We start from the raw sequence: 21,881 nt of genomic DNA on the forward strand, positions 1-21,881 counted from the left end.
TTTAGAGATACAGCGCAGAAACAGGCCCTTCGGCCCACCAGGTCTGCGCCGCCCAGCGATCCCCGCAGAGTAACACTATCCTACACCCGCTAGCGACAGTGTTTACATATTACCCAGTCAATTAACCTACAAACCTGTACGTCTTTGGAGTGTGGGAGGAAACCGAAGATCTCGGAGAAAACCCACGCAGGTCACGGGGAGAACGTACAAACTCCGTACAGACGGCGCCCGTAGTCAGGATCGAACCTGAGTCTCCGGCGCTGCATTCGCTGTAAGGCAGCAACTCTACCGCTGTGCCATCAGCAATCCCTGAAGGTGGCAGTCCGGTGGTGGCTACATTAGGTGGTGAAAAAGGCATAAAGGATTCTTGCCTCTAATAGCCAGGCCGTAGAATATATGAGCAGGGAGGTGCAACTTTACAAAAAAGTGTTTAAGCCACAGCCAAAGTACTGTGTGTCATTCTAGTCTCCACATAAGTGATTGCAAATGGAAATGGTACAGAGGAGAACTATCAGGATGTTGCTTGGAATGGTGTGCTTCAGCTATGACCAGAGAATGGCTAGGCTAGATTTGTTTACCGTGGAAGGGAGGAACCAGTGGGGGACCTGGTTCAGGTGGACAAAGCTATGAAGGGCTTAGATAAAATAGAGAGTAGGAAACATTTTCTTCGCAGTGTCTAAAATTGGAGGGCATAGGTTCAAGATGAGGGGTAGGAAATCTAGAGGGGAAAACAATATTCACCCAGAATGTGGTTGAAATCTGGAACCCGCTACCTGAGGAAATGGTGGAAATGGGTACTCTCGTATTTAAGGAGTATTTAGATGGGAATTTGAACCACCATGCACAGCAAGTTGGCAGCCATTGGGCTTAGTAAGGATAGATACATGAATGCTAGCACAGACTCAGTGGGCTGTAGGACTCTACCACACCATGGATGGCAGCAGCTAAAGAACATCACCAGGGCAATAAACACTGGCATAGTCATAGGTGTCCAAATGATCATCCAGCAAATGACTGAAAGGGAAGCTGGCAAGTGGCATCGCTGGGCAATTCCACAGAAGTGCAAATGGTCATTAGCTAATCCTGGGGTCAAATATACCACTTAGTTTGTGAATGGTATTGGTCAGTGTCAGAGATATGCCAGTGAATGAGTGAATGAAATGCCAGAGAGTGAATGAAATGCTAGCGAAGGAACATAGTCGGTGGCAGGAAGAAAAGACAGTGACTTTGGACTTTCCGTTATTTAGTTGGTGGAAGTTTTTGCTCAACCAGTGCTAGAGGTTGGACAGAGGCAAGGGTAGGGTCAATGCAGGTGAAACTGAAATACAGAGAGACGCCGTCAGCAAATATGTGGAAGCTTTGGGATAATGTCACCAAGAAGCAGCCAATAGGTAAAACAATTGGAGAATTCCAAGGACAGAAGCTTGAGCATAATGGGAGGAAAGATGGATTGGATAGAGCTGGCAAGGGTGATAAGGTCACAGATAAGGGGAGGCATAGTGGCGCAGCATAGGAGCAAAGAGGTCCTTCTGCAGTTGTACAGGGCCCTAGTGGACTGAATTTCGTCCAAAAAAATCGTTTTTTTGGATGACAAATAAAGCTATCTTGAATCTTGAATCTTGAATCTTGAATCTAGTGAGACCGCACCTGGAGTACTGTGTGCAGTTTTGGTCTCCAAATTTGAGGAAGGATATTCTTGCTATTGAGGGCGTGCAGCGTAGGTTTACTAGGTTAATTCCCGGAATGGCGGGACTGTCATATGTTGGAAGATTGGAGCGACTAGGCTTGTATACTGGAATTTAGAAGGATGAGAGGAGATCTTATCGAAACGTATAAGATTATTAAGGGGTTGGACACGTTAGAGGCAGGAAACATGTTCCCAATGTTGGGGGAGTCCAGAACAAGGGGCCACAGTTTAAGAATAAGGGGTCGGCCATTTAGAACTGAGATGAGGAAAAACTTTTTCAGTCAGAGAGTTGTAAATCTGTGGAATTCACTGCCTCAGAAGGCAGTGGAGGCCAATTCTCTGAATGCATTCAAGAGAGAGCTAGATAGAGCTCTTAAGGATAACGGAGTCAGGGGGTATGGGGAGAAGGCAGGAACGGGGTACTGATTGAGAATGATCAGCCATGATCACATTGAATGGCGGTGCTGGCTCGAAGGGCAGAATGGCCTACTCCTGCACCTATTGTCTATTGTCTATTGTCTATTGCTACCTCACAGCTCTGATTGGCTGCCGAGATTGAACAGATGCAGCAGTCCCTACTGTTGGCACTGTGCAATAGGGAAATGACAAGGGTGTTGATGCTTTGAATTGTGCATGAGATCTTGCACTACACTCCAGTGAGAGAACACCCAGGGAAAGAAATGCAGTTAGTCAACTAGCCAAAAACTGGTTCTCCAAACAAACAAACAAAAGTAACCATCACACAGCTAGCACCCTGCCCCTTCACAAAAGGCATCAGTCCTTCCACAACTTTTTACTTACACATTCAGCAAGGTGCTTGAAATGAAGAGAATCCACAAAGTTTCTTGGTGAATTCAAAAGAAATAGAAATGGCTGCCCTCCTCAACAAGTGTAAGAGAGCCCGCAACACCATTTTTGACAAAAAGAGCAAGAGTATTTTCTCGGTAATTCTAACCAATATTAATCCTTCTATTGACAACCTGAACACAGATGCAATGGTCATCATCATGTTGATGTTGTGGTATCTCACTGTGCACATTTGAACTATTATGCTTCCTGCATTACAATAGACATCGGCTATAAATTTGTAGGAAGGGATTGCAGATGCTGGTTTACGATCCAAAACATCACCAATTCCTTTTCTCCAGAGGTCTGAAGAAGAGTATCAACCCGAAACGTCACCGATTTCTTTTCTCCAGAAGTCTGAACAAGGGCATCGACCCGAAACACCACCTATTCCGTTTCTCCAGAGAAAGGTCTGAAGAAGGGTCACGACCCAAAATGTTGTAGGGACATAGGGATTGGCTGGGAGAGTTCGAACCCTCGGATTGGCTAGCGATGTCACGCGGTGTGTGCCAGCGCGGGAGGGACAAGCAGTCTAGTATTGAACTCCGTCTGATGAAGACGTTTTGTTGGTTGTCTACAGTTTTGAGTGTTGCGATTGTCACGGAGGTTTGCCCATGCAATAAACTCCGTCTGCAACACACATCCGCTTCCAGACTCGCCACTACGTCATGTATTCCATTTCTCCAGAGAAACGTCTGAAGGGTCTTGACCTGAAATGTCACCTATTCCTTTTCTCCAGAGATGCTGCCTGACCCATTGAGTTACTCCAGCATTCTGTGTCTATTATTGACTATAACGCATTTGGCACATCTTGGATTCTTGAGTATAAAACCAAGACTTTCCTCCTGTTGTCCTTATGAAACTTGTGATCGACAGTCTCTTCTCTAGAGATAAGCCCCATCTAACCACCCACCATCTTCACAGCATCATTCCACAGGACCACAAATAATAATGTGACTCTTGGACGTACTCTTGAAAAGCCTTCACTGGCATCATAATCCCTGCCCTTGAGCTCAAACTGTTCACATTCTTAATTAGTTCAGCAGCTCTCAGCACACAGTCGTGCACAACAAAATTGGAGGCTGCATCCATTTCATCTTCAATCTACAGCCCACGTTCCCCTGCTGATATCGGAGGCTTTGATGCGTTTACCCAACTGTTCATTCACAGATAAACACCCCTCCGGCTGAAACATTTACAGATAATGGGCAATCTTTGTGTTCACAGGCTGCATCACTAAATCAGTTACAGTCTGTTGAATTGAATTGTACAGTGAGTCGTATCTCACAGCTATTGTTGAGTGAAGATTTTATACTGGTGAGCCACCTACAGAATTGTTCACAGCAACCAATCAAACCCAAAGTCCCTACCAGGGGCTGCACAGTTGTGCTCTGGTAGAGTTGCTGATTACAGCGCCAAATATTTGATCCTGACTATGGGTGCTATCTGTATGGAGTTTGCACATTTTCCCTGTGACCTTGTGGGTTTGCCCCATGTGCTCCGGTTTCCTTCGACATTCCAAAGACGTGCAGGTTTGTAGGTTAATTGGCTTCTGTAGTGTGCAGGATAGAACTAGTGTACGGGGATCACTGGTCAGCATGGACTCGATAGGCCGAAGGGCCTGTTTCCAAGCTGTATAAACTAAACTAAATTACCATCGAAGGCAACAGGGTCCATTTATGAAGACTGTTGAAAGACTGGAGCGACTAGGCTTGTATACACTGGAATTTAGAAGGATGAGAGGAGATCTTATCGAAACGTATAAGATTATTAAGGGGTTGGACACGTTAGAGGCAGGAAACATGTTCCCAATGTTGGGGGAGTTCAGAACAAGGGGCCACAGTTTAAGAATAAGGGGTAGGCCATTTAGAACTGAGATGAGGAAAAACTTTTTCAGTCAGAGAGTTGTGAATCTGTGGAATTCTCTGCCTCAGAAGGCAGTGGAGGCCAATTCTCTGAATGCATTCAAGAGAGAGCTAGATAGAGCTCTTAAGGATAGCGGAGTCAGGGGGTATGGGGAGAAGGCAGGAACGGGGTACTAATTGAGAATGATCAGCCATGATCACATTGAATGGCGGTGCTGGCTCGAAGGGCCGAATGGCCTCCTCCTCCTGCATCTATTGTCTATTGTCTATTATCTACTTTCTATTCTCAGTTTGATCTCCATCAATGCTCTGTTACTAAGCAAAGGGATAGTTTTCCCTCTTTTGATTTTGCAAAGAGATTAATGAGCATCTACAAGATTTCACAGGAAAATAAAATCATAAGAGAAAGCAGCAGGGGAATGCCAGGGGTAGATGGGTAGATGGGCAGATGGGCAGACGGACGGACAGACAGACAGACAGACAGACAGACAGACAGACAGACAGACAGACAGACAGACAGACAGACAGACAGACAGATAGATAGATAGATAGATAGATAGATAGATAGATAGATAGATAGATAGATAGATAGATAGATAGATAGATAGATAGATAGATAGATATAGATTTATTTATTTATTTAAAAGCCCTATGACTGCTGTATTACCACATAGAACAATGAATAAATGCACAAACTGTATAAAGCTGCACAGTCTTGAGAAATTGGTCAGCGGAAATTATCTAATGAAAGTTAATCAGGGAAATTCATCTTGAGGAGTCATTCTGGGGGAATCAGCCAGGCAGAGCCACCTAACCAACATCTGCTGACCAATGTTTACATTGGTGGACTGGGATGTATACAATTGTTTGAGACCAATAATTCCCAGGCAATCAATACTAAAAAATAACCAAAACATTGAAGAATTGCCAATAACAGGTTATTCTTCATGCTTCATCATATGTAAAGAGGAAAAATGGTGGAAACATTTTAATTTACTTGATCATTAAACCTGTAGTGAGAATATGAATGAGAGGTTAAAATTGCAGAATTGAACCATGTATCCTAGAATTCTGATCAAAGCCTTTTGTAGCAAACAGGTTTAACTTCATTTCATTTATGGTTAGAATGTAAACACACCTACTGATCAAAAATATCAAAGTATTCTCCAGTTTACCACGCCTAATTGATTCCAATTTGCAATAAATAACGTCAATGGGAATGGGCTGAATACATTATCCTATTTCAGGAGTAGCCTGGAACCTCTGTTGACGTCAGCAAAATCTAAAGCAATTTTACAGAAAGAGACACAGAAATACTTCCTTAGAAATCTAGATTGAATGGACTGGCAGATTACAATGATCTATAAACCACTCTGAAACTACATGGAAATCCATGCTCCAGTTTGCTTCAGTTACATCATAAAACTTAATTCAAGCTGTGCCTTTCATGAACTGGTGACATAATAAAATACTTTATAGCGAAGTACTGTAATTTCTGAAGTGTAATTACCATTGTAATGTTGACAAGCAGCTATGAGTCTGACGAGAGTACATCCTCCAGAAGCCAATAACAGCAGTCATCAGATTTAGATGATGGTCAGGGGTATTATCAGAAGCGTACTCCCACCCCACCCCCACCTCCCTTTCCCCTAACTCCTGATTCCTCTTGAAAAGTTCTATGACTAATGTCTGCTCAGTGACCAACCATATTAAATCACTTCAGTCTGAGTAATCATGTTCACCAGAGAACCTGACCCATTGAATTACTCCAGCACTTTGTGTTTTTTTTAAATAAACTATCATCCTATCATTCCTTGTGTCTGCCTATTAAATCATTATTATATTAACAAATTGAGTCGGTTCATCTTTCCATCTTCTAGCCTCACGAGAATACATGCCAAACTTAAACAATCTGTTACAGAGATGTTATTTACCCTGCTGGGGGAATCCAGGGTAGTTCTTGACTCTCCAACAAGTGGAAATAACTTCTCATCGTCTCTCAGTCAGGTTCTTATTTATTTTGATAAGACCTGTCTTTCTTCTAAACCCAAGTAAAAATAAGTCCAAACCCTTCAGCTTTGGATAATTCCTTATCTCTCATTCCAATGGATGATAATATCTGTGGATCAGTGCACTAATGAGAAGCAGAATCCATGAAACTCTGACCCTGCTGAGGAGCAGACCTTCATGGGATTGAAGTCTAGTGAAATACATTACCCTAGAAACAGAGATGACAATAAGGAGCATCGCCGATGGAACCGGACCCCAACGACCCAGAGTAAGGGTAGAACTAGGCAAGAGGTAGCACCCAGAACACAGACAGCAACATGAGACATGGAACCCAAGCTCTAATGAGACATGGTGTGCATTCAACTGAACCTAGTGAAAGGCAATGAATGCAGTGTCTGATCCCCAATATGAGTGAATGTCCAGTCATCCTGAACCTAGGCAAAGACTTCAGAATTGAGAGAAATTAAAAAAAGAATTAAAAGTGTACGCAAGACTACTGCCGTGAGCAATAGTGAAAGAAGATTGAATAGTGTCTCTCAACACAAAATCAGTTATATAGGTGAAGAGGTATTCTTTTTTCGGTGATGGGGAAGTTGCAGGAAAGGAAGACTACCTCTGACGAACCCAGCCAATCAGTCTGAAGAAGAGTCCCTACCCGAAACGTCACCTATCATTTTTCTCCAGAGATGCTGCCTGACCCACTGAGTTACTCTAGTGCTTTGTGCCTATATTCAAGACTAACTGGGGATTTCAATGAAGAAATATGCAGCTGCAACCTGAAAAGTTCCCACTATCTTCTAATATTCTATGAATACCAAATCCTATTATGTTAACAAAGACATTTCATTTCTAAAGCAAGGGGTAGCACCTGAATAGGATAAGGAGCATTGCCGATAGAGCCGGCAATGCTCTTGGTACTGCAATCCCACGGATCACCTCAATAGCAAGCAAATAAACACTGGCAGCACAGAAATGTAACTTTGGCTAAAATAGTTAAATACTTACATTGACTTTGAATTTAGAAATCCGATAGTAGTGTTCCGTGATCTCTCAGTGAACTATTTGCTGTAAACCAGTTTTGATTCTTCAAGTTTCACATTACAGACAGCTCAGAGTATCCACCTCCAATCAGATTTTGAAATAAAACTGGGCAGGGAACAGCTGCACAGACAAGGTAGCTGTGCCGTCCCTCTCTACGTATATCCCAATGATCAGAATCATGTACAGCAGCAAGACACAGTATTTACCTCATCCACACCGACAACCCACCCACACCTCAGAAGTGGCAACACCTCCTCATACACACCAGAGTCGCGAACAAGGAAACGTCTTTGCGAAACTAGGGAGAAGTCCTTTAAAACTGTGGTGCATTGCGACATCTTCTCAGAGGATGATTGCCCTCGGGAATTCCCGACCACTGACTGTTGTTGGGAGCATTTAATGAGAGGGTAGATACATTTGTGAAAGATCGACACATGGAAGGCACTCTGGAATTCATACAGATGAGGAGGTGAAGCCTAGATCAGATCAGTCATGGTCATATTAAATGGAGGGGCAGGCTTGAATGACCAAGCAGCTTATAGAAACATATATGTGCTCCCTGGCCTGTCCCCTCTAACCCCATACACACACCAGCCACACATCCCTCGAACTTGCCAAAAGCACAGCAACAGCCATGCCATCCCAACTCATCCAATGGACACCAACTGCCCTGGACTATTCCAGCTCAGCCCACACATGCAGCAGTCGGTTACTGATCCGCCCTGGTTAACTTCAAACACACCAGCGGTCAGTCACGGCAGTCATAACACTACAGCAGAGATATGCCCCCAACCTTTCCGCTCATCACTTTAATTTCATGGTTCATGTATTTTGTTTTTCATGACTGTCGGCTGATCAATTTCCCTCCTGGGATAAATAAAGTTCTATCGTATGGTACAAGCCATTCAGCTGACCATATACATGCCAACCGTTAATTACTCATCTACAATGATCCCATTTATCAACACTTGGTTAGTAGCCCTCCATGCCTTGCTGATTCAAGTGCTCGACAATGCATTTTAAATGCTGTGTGAGTCTGTCTCCAGCATCTCCTTGGACACTGTATTCCACACTTCACCCACCTTCAGTATGCAAAGAAATCTTCAATCCCTTCTAAACTACTTCCCCCTTACCTTAAACATGTGTTCTCTAGTTATTATATATATATATATATATATATATATATGTATAGAAAATATATCTAGAAAATACAAACCTCAATATATTTCATTTTCCCAGAGGTTCTTCCACCTGATCTCCCTTGTGTTCTGCTTGGACACATTAAAGGCCTGCTATACCTACAGTTCCGGGATCCCAGTTGTTTTCCAACCATAGCACCAAGATTATTTATACACAAATATTTATTTTATTCTAGTTCTATTTTAGGTAAATTAGCAGGAAGAGAAACACTAACCTGTCACGAATAATAAGTGGTACGTGGTGGTCTTGCAATAGGTTCGACTGTGCGTTACCAGACCTACCAGCCCTCCCAGCATTTCTAGGTACTGTCTGTGGTTTTGTGGCAGGTTTTGATTGTTAAATGTAAATAAAATCAAAGTCCCACGTAGAAGATGCCATTGTTTGCATGTTTTAGTTTGCTGAGAAAAAAGGGTGGCCATATGGCGAGTCCGAAACTTGTTGGTTGTAAGAGGAGTTTATTGCAGCCACAATATTCGGATACAGAGTTAAACAACAAGGTAAAGGACAACCAATACAAACTTACTGTCTTCCTTGAAGACTTCGCCGAACTGACTCAATCGGGCGCCAAACGCGCACATGACATCGCTGGCCAATCAGCGATGTCGCTCTCTGGACCAATCCCTATGGTCGCGTTCCCACGTGACCTCGCTGGCCAATCCGAGGGTTCGACGACCTGGACCATTCTCTATGGTCGCTACATGACCCCCCCCAGAACCCGAGGTGCGGAACCTAGCAGGGAGCCGGATTTCGCGACCATAACGAGTACGGAGAGGGACAGCCTGAACCACAGGAGCCGGAGGTTCCGGACTTGGCGGAACAGCCGGAACGAGAGGTTCTGGAGGAACTACCGGAACGGGGGGTCCTGGAGGGACTGCCGGAACGGGGGGTCCTGGAGGAACTGTCGGAACGGGGGGTCCCGTACTGAGCGGAACTAACGGATGTCGGCCTCTCCTAGGGGTTTGACCGACCAGGACTGGTTGATCCGGGTCCAAATGGGCAGGTTTGAGCCGGGACACCGAGACGAGCTCACTCTTGCCGCACATGTCTAAGGTGAAGGTAGCCGTTCCCTTACGTAAAACCCGGAACGGCCCTTGATAGACCCTCTGCAACGGGGCGCGATGGGCATCTTTACGCAGAAAAACAAACTCACAGTCCTTCAGGGAAGACGGTTCATGTACCATGGGACACCCATGACGTGAAGTCGGAACTGGAGCCAGGGAGCCCACCCGTTCCCGGAGAGATGCTAACACTGATGGGACTGTAGGCAGCAGGTCTGAAGGGTCCGGAAACAGATCTCCGGGTACTCGAAGTGTCGAGCCATATACTAGCTCTGCGGACGACGCACCGAGATCTGGCTTAGGAGCAGTCCGGATGCCCAAAAGAACCCAAGGGAGTTGGTCTACCCAGACCGGGCCTTCAAGCCTTGCACTGAGGGACGCCTTAAGTTGGCGGTGGAACCTTTCTACGAGTCCATTTGCTTGGGGGTGATATGCAGTCGTGGGTTGTAACTTGGACCCGTACAGTTCTGCCAGCGCGGCCCAGAGGGACGAAGTGAACTGTGGCCCTCTGTCAGTGGTAATAACTGCCGGGACCCCGAAACGAGCTACCCAATGAAGGGCCAAAGTCCTAGCACAAGACGCTGACGAAATATCAAACAATGGGAAAGCATCTGGCCACCGGGTGAACCGATCCACCACCGTGAGGAGGTGGGTGTAGCCCCGGGAGGAAGGCAAAGGCCCGACCAAATCCACGTGGATGTGGAAAAAACGAACAGCCGGGACCTCGAAATCCTGTACGGGGGGCTGGACGTGGCGCTGGACTTTAGCGGTCTGACAGGGCACGCAGGAACGTGCCCACCCCGCTACCTGTTTCCGCAGGCCATGCCAGACAAACCTCGCTGCTACCAAGGCAGAGGTGGAGCGGATGGACGGGTGCGCCAGCCCATGAATGGCATCGAAAACCCGGCGCTGAAGAGAGGGCGGTACTACCGGCCTGGGACGGGGAAGAGAAACATCGCACCAGACTTTCGTGCCCTCCGACCCACAAGCTACCTGGGCCAACTTCAATCCCGAAGTGGTGGACCGGTAAGCCGAAACGGTATCCGCTAGGAGCTGTGCCTCCGCAAGCTCCTTGGGATCCACTTCGCAGTCCACCGCCGAAATAGGGGGAAAAGCAGGTCTAGACAGGGCGTCAGCAACGGCATTAAGCTTACCCGCGACATGACGGACATCGGTGGTAAATTCGGAGATAGCGGTCAGGTGCCGCTGCTGGCGGGCCGACCATGGGTCAGACAATTTCAAAAAAGCAAATGTTAATGGCTTGTGGTCCGTAAATGCCACAAATGGGCGGCCCTCGAGGAAGTACCTGAAATGACGAACAGCTAAATAGAGAGCCAGAAGCTCTCGGTCAAATGCGCTATACTTCAGCTCGGCCGAATTTAGTTGCCGGCTGAAAAACGCTAAAGGCTGCCAACGGCCACCGACCTGCTGCTCCAGAACCCCGCCCACCGCCACGTCAGAGGCGTCAACCGTCAGGGCCGTGGGGGCGGAGGGGCTCGGATGGACCAACATGGTGGCGTCTGCCAAAGCTGCCTTAGCTGCTGTAAAAGCCGACTCAGCGGTCGGGGACCACAACAACTCTACCGGATGCCCTGCAAGGCATTGGAAGAGTGGGCGCATGACTCGCGCAGCTGCCGGAACGAACCTATGGTAGAAATTAACCATGCCTACAAACTCCTGTAGCCCTTTTACTGTGGTGGGCCTGGGAAATGCCCGGATAGCCTCCACCTTTTCGGGCAAAGGGGAGGCGCCGGCAGGGGTAATTCTGTGCCCTAGAAAATCAAGAGCAGGAAGGCCGAATTGACATTTGGAGGGTTGGATTATGAGCCCGTGGTCTTGGAGCCGCTGGAACACGGTCCGCAAATGGGCCTGGTGTTCCTGCACGGAGGGGCTGGCTACCAGGATGTCGTCTAAATAAATAAACAAAAACGGTAAACCCCGGCCCACGCGGTCCATCAGTCGCTGGAAAGCCTGTGCCGCATTCTTTAAACCGAAAGGCATACGCAACCATTCAAACAACCCAAACGGAGTAATTGTTGCAGTTTTCTGTATGTCCTCCGGTCGCACCGGAATCTGATGGTATCCTCGCACCAAATCGATTTTGGAAAACACCACCGCTCCTTCCAGCCCAGATGAAAAATCCTGTAGGTGCGGTATGGGGTAGCGATCAGCCGTGGTGACAGCATTGAGACGCCGATAATCGCCACATGGTCTCCACCCCCCAGATGCTTTGGAGACCATGTGTAACGGCGAGGCCCACGGGCTGTCAGACTGACGGACAATTCCCATTTCCTCCATTTTCCTGAACTCCGCCCTTGCCACCACCAGTTTGTCTGGCGGTAGTCTCCTGGCCCGAGCGAAAACGGGAGGGCCTTCGGTGCGGATGTGATGGACCACACCGTGCTTAGCCGAAGGCGTGTCAAAACGTTGGACGAGCAGCTCCGGAAACTCTGCCAGAATCGCAGCATACGAGTCGGGGGCCGCGACGACGGCCTGGACAGTAGGGCTGGGCGAGGAAGCGATTGTCGGAGCGACGTGCTCATCTTCGGCGGAGGGTCGGAGGTCGTTACCACGGACATCAGGAACCAGTGAAAAAGCCCAGAGAAAATCTGCGCCCAGGATCGCTTGTTTGACGTCGGCTATGATGAATGGCCATTCGTACGTGCGGAGGCCTAACACAAGGGACATCTTCCGTGTACCGAAAGTGCGAATTGGGCTGCCATTAACCGCGATGAGGGTGGGACCTGTCTTACCCGATCTGGTTTCGAGGTCGGTCGGCGGCACTATGCTGACGATGGCTCCCGTGTCTACCAAAAATTCTGTGTCCGTGAATCGATCATGGACATAGAGGCGCCGGTTCTGGCCAATCGTAACTGCCCCTATGTACGATCGGCCGAGGCATTTCCCGCGAAGGTACAAGGCAAACGACAGTTGCGGGATTCGTTACCCCATCGTAGGTGATAATAGCACCAGCCGCGCTTGTGCGGATCTTTTTGGCGGGCTTTCTGAGAATTGGCGGGAGACATGGCGCCATCTTGCCGTCGCTGTGGCGTGGTCACTGATGTCGAGACTTTGTTGATCGAACCACTCGCCTTGTTTTTTGCCGCTATGAGCGCGTCCGCTTTCGCTGCATATGCTTCGGGATCCTTAAAAGAACAATCCGTGAGCAGCAGTCGGACATCCTCGGGAAGTTTCTCGCGGAATGCCTGCTCGAACATAGGGCAATCCGTATGCTCACCGGCTAGCATCATCATTTCGGCCATGAGGACGGAAGGCAGTTGGTCTCCAAGATCCGGTAGGTGCAGAAGTTTTGCCGCACCACCATGCTTATTAAACCCGAAGGTTCGCAGTAATACTTTCTTCATGGCCTCGTACTTGTTTTCCGCAGGTGGATTCACGATGAACCGCATCACGCGCTTGGTTGAGTCCGGCGGTAGAGCGCTGACGAGGTAGAAGTACTTCGTGGATTCGTCCGACACCTTCTTTATATGAAATTGAGCCTCGGCGTTGATAAACCCAGCTTGCGGTGCGTGCGTCCAAAACAACGGTAGATGAACGCCTGCCGCGCTTGACTCCGGTGTGCCCTGCTCGGTCATCGTCAACGAGGCGTCGGGTTCCTGCTCAGTCGGTGATCGTCCAGATCACGTCGGGGTCACCAATATGGCGAGTCCGAAACTTGTTGGTTGTAAGAGGAGTTTATTGCAGCCGCAGCCGTATTCGGATACAGAGTTAAACAACAAGGTAAAGGACAACCAATACAAACTTACTGTCTTCCTTGAAGACTTCGCCGAACTGACTCAATCGGGCGCCAAACGCGCACATGACATCGCTGGCCAATCAGCGATGTCGCTCTCTGGACCAATCCCTATGGTCGCGTTCCCACGTGACCTCGCTGGCCAATCCGAGGGTTCGACGACCTGGACCATTCTCTATGGTCGCTACAGCCATGTCAGAGTTGGAAGCACATCTTGGCTCCATGCATGAGTGGTGAGGCCCAGGAGGCTTATTTTTCGCTATGCCGTGTAGTGGCTGCAGACTGCGATACCGTCTAGACGGAGGGACTGCACCACCTTTGCCTTTCCCCGCAAACCTCCCCGAGCTGAACTGGCCTGACTGAGGAGGCTTGCCACATCCGCACCGTTGGCTCCATCCGCACCCTCATACCTCGGTGTGGAAGTTGTGGATCCTGTGGCAATGGAACATTACCTAAGGAGCCAGCCAGCTGAGGACCAGCATGCAGTGGCACAGCGACCCCCCCCCAAAACCTATGAGGAGGTTATTGACTATGTCGAAAGAGCCCGAACCATAAGAGCCATGGCCCAGGGTTCCCACATGGGCAAAAGCCACACTCATGGCTTGTGAGAGGATTGTGAGACCCTGACTGGCTCAGCCAGCAGACATGACCACCTCACATGATCAGAACTTGAGGATTAGCCCATATAGACAACCAAGGCCCCCCCCCCCCCTCGACCCAGTCCAAATGGTGGCGCTCCCTCACTCTCTTTCTGTTTCTCTCTCTCTCTCCCTCTCCCTCTTGCTCTCCATCTCCCTCTCTCTATCTGTCTGTCTGTCGCTCGGCCTGTCTCTCTCCCACCAGGGCACTATCACACATTCCAGTAATCCAACTAATCCAACTCTCTCTAAAAACATCCTTCCAGTACCTCAGCACTTCCAACAAAACATATCTTACAACACTTTCTCCTTAAACTTGTTTTCCAACTCACCAGTTTACATTATAGACATGATTTTATAGATATTATGCATTCCCCCTGATAGCTGAACACTCCCAATGAAGCTTACCTGATTCACATCTTAATATTCCTTTGGATCAATTGACAGATCAGTAGTATGGCAAAATTGTAATTTACCTTATATAATTTAACTCTTGCACCTAAAAATATCATGGTAAAACTTGCAAATCGAAAGGCTCAATGAGGCCCAATCATGTATGGTTAACTATGTGGATAGGAAGGATTTAGAAGGATATGGGCCAATTTCAATTCCAATTCCAATATAACCAATTGGAATTAGCTGAGACATGCATCTTGATTCAAGAAATGGTCCATAGTGTTTCATTGCTGACGTAGGATTAGAGCTGTGCAGGTCAGTACATGAACCTAATGGTTGTTGGAAAGTAGCTGTTCCAGATCGGTGGTGTGGGACTTCAGGCTTCTGTGTGTGACTCCTACCTGTCTTTCCACTGGGTCTTGAGGGTTTTGTAGAGCCAGCATTGAAGATATTTTCACAGTGCCTTGACCTGACTGCTTTTGGTGGTCCAGCTCTCAGAAACATATGGGAGCCCAGGGATCACTGCTGTCCAACAGACCATGGGTTTTACATGGGTCTCAAGTACTAAAATAATGGATAGTATCTGACACATGAAGGCAACGAATGCTCATCATTTTACACTCATGTTGTGATAAATGCCCTCCAATCAGTCATAAATTGCTGAAGAAGGGTCTCGACCCGAAACGTCACCCATTCCTTCTCCCCTGAGATGCTGCCTGACCTGCTGAGTTACTCCAGCATTTTGTGAATAAATACCTTCGATTTGTACCAGCATATGCAGTTATTGTCTTATAAATTGCTCTGACCTGTTCGACTTTAACAATTTTTTTTTGGTAAAAGCAATTTAGGTCAGTGGTCAGATAATGAAAAGTGTAAGTTCAGGTGTGCCTTCTGCCTTGTGATTTAGTGAATAACATTGATTCAGATACCGGATTATTTTCAGTTGTGCAACTTGCAACAAGGAAACAGTACATGCCTGCCCTCTGGTGGACTACATGAGTAAGTGCTCTAGGAACATTTGCTAGCGGAATGTGGTTAGAAGTTAATGCAGATTCCAACTGAAAATACAAGGTGAAGAAAGATACTTTGGTCACCATAGCCCCATTGGTTTGACATCGGACGCTAATAATATATGTAGAATCTTTTAGGATTCTCCTTTTACTAAGCTGTCAGCACTATCTCATGTCCTATTTCTTTCCCTCCCAAACTCCCTCTTTTGAGGTGTTATAAGGTGTCATCAAATATCAATATGGTTCTTATATGGATATGGTTATCCAACCTTTATCTCCAGTAAAAGTTTGAGAACCATGTATCATTCAAAATATTTGGTTAACACTCTTTATTAAATCAAGTCAATAAGAAAATAAAACATAAAACCTTCATGTACTGTAACTGCGGCAGAGATGCCAAATACACTCATAAAATCAGGGATTTGTGCAGGATTAACCCCACAAACTCCATTTATTGTATCACCAACATGTTTAATTACAATAGACAGATGTGAATCCCACACAGTGCCCTGCTTTAGAGAACGCCATCAGGCTGTGCAATTATCTGGTGATGTACTCAACCACTACCATTGGTTATCCAGTCCTTGAATATCTTCCTTTGTTTACGGCACTGAGCAATTTTCACATATGAAATTTCATTAGCTTCTATATTATTGGATTCCTAAACATTCACAATATGTTTGTAACACAAGTCAATTAATATGACCATCTCCCCTCCATTAATGTCTCACTGCATTCTTGTGATATTTTGGCTGATGAAGTCCCCTATATGATAGCATTATATTCCATAGTCATTACAACCACTGTGGTGCCAGTCTTAAATATGGGGCCATCTACTTTATATTAATAGAAGATTACTGTAACCATTTTTCCTGTGCCTGTATTCATTGGACAAAACGCCAAACCACACAGGCATCTAATCTAACCCTTCCATTTAAGAATTGAAACCAGAAACCAACTGATATCAGGGTTAGGTTTCCAGATGAACAGCAAGACTGATAAACATTACCAACAAACATAATTTGACACAGACACTGACTTTGACCATTTTCTTTGAACTGGTAAGGGGAGAAATGTCTGCCTCCTGTTCCTGTCTTAAAAACAAACAAGGTAATAATTTATACATTTCATACATTTGAGGAAGACAAATATTATCGTCAGTATGACATAGGTACTAAGGATTATTTGCAACGCAAAGATGGACTCGGGATCGGTGAAACTTCTGTGTTTCCTCTTTTGGAGGCCAACCAACAGCTTAATCCCGGCCACCATTTGGCCTTGCCGCCAACAGAAATAAGTCCCAATGTCATTCAACTGAAAGGCACGGATAACCAGATGATTACCATGATCAATATACAACCTCATGCTGTGGTTCACACCCATCATGTACTCCTGCCGGTAGAGCTGTCGGTGCCCCTTGTCCCAGGCTACTGCTTGCTCTGCCCTAGCTCCTGGACAGGCAAGAATCAAAGATTCTGCTATGACTTGGAAGTGGATCTGCACTGGGACTTTGGGAGTATTTTTATTCTTGTCATTCGTATGGCCAAACAGGTCAAAGATGAACTTCTGCCCTTCAACGGAGGGGTATTGTGTTGGGCAATGTACGAAACAGCTTCGTACCAAGATCTCCGCTTTTCTCTTCTTCAGGATGTACCGGTACCTGCGGGGCACTGCAGCAGAGCCACACGAAACCACGTCAGGCATGGTCTTCTTGTACCTGAAATAGAGGTAAGGGCTGTAGAAGTAACACAAGCCAATGCGGCGTTGCTCCCCTCTCACCCCACATCGATCACACATGGTCCAATCCCAGAACAACGTAAAGATCCTGTAGGTCTTAGTCTCCACGTCCAGTTGAGGATCCTGCTTCTGCTCTTGAAAGGTTATGTGCGCTTTTTTATAACTTTGCACGTCAATGTCATAACCATAGAAATAATCACCTTTCACAGAGCCACAAATATAATGCCCCGAATCCTGCGGGCGGGAATTGAAGACGACCAAGCTGAACATTAAGATACTGAACCGTGAACTGATTTCCGATCCAGAAGGTAATTGGGTAGTATCCAGGATCTTTGTTCCATTGAAGTCAGTCAGTACTCTTGTGCGTCCTTTGCCCAGTTTCTGCTGATAGTACCAGACAACTGATTTCACGTCCTCGGGCTTACAGAGGCATGGTAGTTCAAAGGTCATATCAGCCAGATAGGCAGCATTCTGGAACATTAAGAAGGCAGGGCAGGACTGTGTCTTAAATATATCCTCTTTCTCTTCAATTACAAACTCGCCAGCATAAGCAGACAGAATGGGAGTAAATAAAAGGACAAAGTGTTCGGGCAACATTTTGCCTGGGTCTGATCAAACCTGGCCACGTACTGAATGCCAAGCTCGTGAAGTCCACAAAAAGCTGTTGAGTTCTAGAAGGAACATCTTTGGGTTCTAGAACTCTGCCATTGTGAATTAAAGAACATGCTTTGCCAGCAGGAATTCCAGAGGTAGCTCGGTGTTCAGATGCCAAGGCTTATTGACACCGATCTTGTATGAACAGGGGTTCAGTGAACCACGGTGGTGGAATGGACAGGCATCACTCAGTGGTTATCAGTCTCAGCTTAAATATCACACTCCAGCTTAAAACCGTTTTCTGCCCATTTCTAATCAATGTGAGCCAGTTCTCAGATAAAGACGTTGCTCTTCACTATGTAATTCAAATGGACACTTCCACACACGGCATAGGTTGGTGTAGACACTGTGCCAGGAATACATGGGAAGGAATGGAATGCCAGATTATAAATGGGAATGAAAGAAATGGGTGGATAATATATGGGGAAAGGTAGATTTTTTTTTTAGATTTAGAGATACAGCGCAGAAACAGGCCCTTCGGCCCACCGGGTCCGCGCCGCCCAGCGATCCCCGCACACTAGCACTATCCTACACCCACTAGGAACAATTTTTACATTTGCCCAGCCAATTAACCTACAAACCTGTACGTCTTTGGAGTGTGGGAGGAAATCGAAGATCTCGGAGAAAACCCACGCGGTCTCGGGGAGAACGTACAAACTCCGTACAGTTACAGCACCCGTAGTCAGGATCGAACCTGAGTCTCCGGCGCTGCATTCGCTGTAAGGCAGCAACTCTACCGCTGCGCCACCGTGCCGCCGTAGGTGTGGTGTCGGCGAAGACCCGGGGTTGACAATAACTACATCAACGCACTTGTGGTAGGCTAAACTCACTGAAGAGGTATATTTACAGATAAAATAAAGGGATTGTTAGGTACAGTTCGGAGTCCATGTAGGCTAATATTTATTGGCTATCCCTAATTGCCCTTGAGTAGGGGGTTATCATCTGGCCTTTTGAGACGCTAATGAAGGTGCTTCCATTATTGCTGTCGGGAAAGGTGTTCAAGGATTGAGAACCGCAATGAGGAAAGATAGGGTATAATTTCTGTACACCAGTATGGTGTGCAACCTCAGAGGAACCTGCAGGGGGTAGTGTTTCCCTGTACTTGCTGCCCGTCCTTAGTGGTGAGGTCGTAAAGGGTGTAATGGGAGTAGCTCGAGCAAGTAACAGCAGTGTATTTTGTAGATAATACACACTTTGACCAATCTGCAATAGTGGTGGAAAAAATTAATGTTTGGGGTTTTTCTAACGATTCCTGGGTGCCAGGATGGACCGATGAAAAACAGTGTTTTCTTCATGCAAGCCTTTGAAGCCATTTCTCCAGTCTTTAATCTGGTGAAGCTGAAAAGTTCAAGTCCTACTCATGGAATATAACAATACTACAGTAAAGGCAATTGAGTTTGTGGACATCATTTTCTTGGAGGTTTCCTTGCACTATAATTCTGTTACTCCTCTCCAATCATCCTAGCTTTGATCTATGGTAGACACAAAATACTGGAGTAACTCAGCGGGACAGGCAGCATCTCTGGAGAGAAGGAATGGGTGACGTTTCGGGACGAGATCCTTTTTCAGACTGATGTCGGGAGGGGGTGGAACAAAGATAGGATGTAGTCGGAGACGGGAAGACTGGTGGGAGAACTGGGAAGGGGAGGGGATAGAGAGAAAAAGCAGGGACTATCTGAAATTAGAGAAGTCAATGTTCATGCCGCTGGGGTGTAAACTACCCAAGCGAAATATGAGGTGTTGTTCCTCCAATTTGCGCTGGGCCTCACTCTGGCAATGGAGGAGGCCCAGAACAGAAAGGTCAGATTGAAAATGGGAGGGGGAGTTGAAGTGCTGAGCCACCGGGAAATCAGGTTGGTTAAGACGGACTGAGCGGAGGTGTTCAGCGAAACGATCGCCGAGCCTGCGCATGGTCTCGCCAATGTAGAGAAGTTGACACCCTGACAGCGGATACAGTAGATGAGGTGGGAGGAGGTGCGGGTGAACCTGAAAAGACTGTTTGGGTCCTTGGTTGGAGTCGAGGGGGAGAAGATAAAGGGACAGGTGTTGCATCTCCTGCGGTTGCAGGGGAAGGTACCTGGGGAGGGGGTGGTTTGGGTGGGAAGGGACGAATGGACCAGGGAGTTTTGGAGGGAACGGTCTCTGCGGAAAGCAGAAAGGGGTGGAAATGGGAAGATGTGGCCAGTAGTGGGATCCCATTGGAGGTGGCGGAAATGTTGGAGGATAATATGTTGTATGCGACAGCTGATGGGGTGGAAGGTGAGGACAAGGGGGACTCTGTCCTTGTTACGAATAGGGGGAGGGGGAGCAAGAGCAGAGCTGCGGGATAAAGAGGAGACCCTAGTGAGAGCCTCATCTATGATGGAAGAGGGGAACCCCCGTTTCCTAAAGAATGAGGACATCTCTGATGCCCTTGTTTGGAAAAACCACATCCTGGGTGCAGATGCAGCGTAGACGGAGGAATTGGGAGGAGGGGTAGAGTTTTTACAGGAAACAGGGTGGGAAGAAGTGTAGTCAAGATAGCTATGGGAGTCAGTAGGTTTGTAGTAGATGTCGATCACAAGTCTGTCTCCTGTGATGGAGATGGTGAGATCCAGAAACGGTAGGGAGATGTCGGAGATGGTCCAAGTAAATTTAAGAGCAGGATGCAAATTGGTGGTGAAATTGATGAAGTCAGTGAGTTCTGCATGGGTACAAGAGGTAGCACCAATGCAGTCGTCAGTGTAGCGGCGGTAGCGTTCGGGGAAAGGGCCAGTGTAATCCTGGAACAGGGATTGTTTGATGTACCCTACAAAGAGGCAGTCCTGGGGAGGGGGTGGTTTGGGTGGGAAGGGACAAGTGGACCAGGGAGTTTCGGAGGGAACGGTCTCTGCGGAAAGCACAAAGGGGTGGAGATGGGAAGGTGTGGCCAGTAGTGGGATCCCGTTGGAGGTTGACCTATGTTCTCTAACCTGACAAAATTTATGGGAAATATTTTTTCAACTTCACACTGGAGCAGAATGTACCCATCCATCTTTTATATGCACTGCATTCACCAATCTTAGGTGCAATCAATTCACTGCTAATATCTGTGAAACCCTAGTACTAGTCTCTACTGTCCCATTCAGTTGAACAAAGAATCAAAATTCTGAAAGAAACACTAATTTATGTTTTGAAACGTTTCCAAAGTAAAGTTCAGTGTCATATTTAAAAATACAGATAAAATAATCTTCAACAAATGGAAAACATTTCAGGAACACAAAAATGCTGGAGGCAATACATGTCATTACCTACAAAATTAAAGTTATGCATTCCAATCTGAACAGGTATTAATGGATAATTCAGCATTTGCCCAGCAGCATTGGACTTAATTTTCTCAAAGGGAAGATTTATAGCAGAATAATTCACTGTGTTTACAGATGCAATCTTCCTCAAACATAGGTCAGGCCAATAGGTGGCATTCTAAATCAAAAAGCTGTAGTTTCAAGCCTCCTTGCAGAAACCTGAGCACATGCTGAAATTCCAGTACTGACAGAGTGCAGTCAACCTCTGTATTACATAGAATCATAAAGTAATACAGCATGGAAACAGGCCCTTCGGCCCCACCTTCCCATGCCAACCAAGACTCTCTATTTACACTAGTCCCATCTACCTATGTTTGGCCCAGACACTTCTAAATGTTTCCTATCCATGTAAAATGGGAGAGGAGTTGTGTTCCTCAAAAAAACAGTTCCTGTCACAATTCTCCATAATGTGAAAAGTCATCCACTCAGCAAGATGATAGCTGAAAGTAAAATAAAAACACACACAAATTCCGTGAGAGTTCATTTTTTTGCAAGATCTCAGATTTTTCGGTAATGATTTGTGAATTCCTGAAGGGTGAATTTCTGTTACCTGAACTGCTGTTGCACAGGTATTGCCTGTGTGAACTACAATATGCACCATCATTTGTAAGATGAGAAATGGAGATCCATCCTCTCATAAGTAGATAAAATATCTTGCAATG

At 46.5% G+C, this 21,881-nt stretch overlaps 2 protein-coding genes across 2 annotated transcripts in view; both read right to left on the bottom strand.

Annotated features, from left to right (window-relative positions):
- Nucleotides 1-7,498, bottom strand: part of LOC144607549 (solute carrier family 15 member 1-like) — a 69,698-nt gene extending 62,200 nt beyond the window's left edge. The window contains exon 1 of the mRNA XM_078424447.1: nt 7,414-7,498. The gene's annotated coding sequence lies outside the window, so the exon portion shown is untranslated. The remainder of the gene's footprint in view (nt 1-7,413) is intronic.
- A 9,102-nt stretch (nt 7,499-16,600) lies between these two features.
- Nucleotides 16,601-17,839, bottom strand: LOC144607796 (Ig-like V-type domain-containing protein FAM187A). The gene has a single exon (XM_078424878.1). The coding sequence runs from the start codon at nt 17,837-17,839 to the stop codon at nt 16,601-16,603; it is 1,239 nt and encodes a 412-aa protein (XP_078281004.1).
- Nucleotides 17,840-21,881: the final 4,042 nt, after the last annotated feature.

Source organism: Rhinoraja longicauda, chromosome 29, assembly GCF_053455715.1.
Source record: "Rhinoraja longicauda isolate Sanriku21f chromosome 29, sRhiLon1.1, whole genome shotgun sequence".
In the NCBI taxonomy this organism is placed as follows: Eukaryota; Metazoa; Chordata; class Chondrichthyes; order Rajiformes; family Arhynchobatidae; genus Rhinoraja; species Rhinoraja longicauda.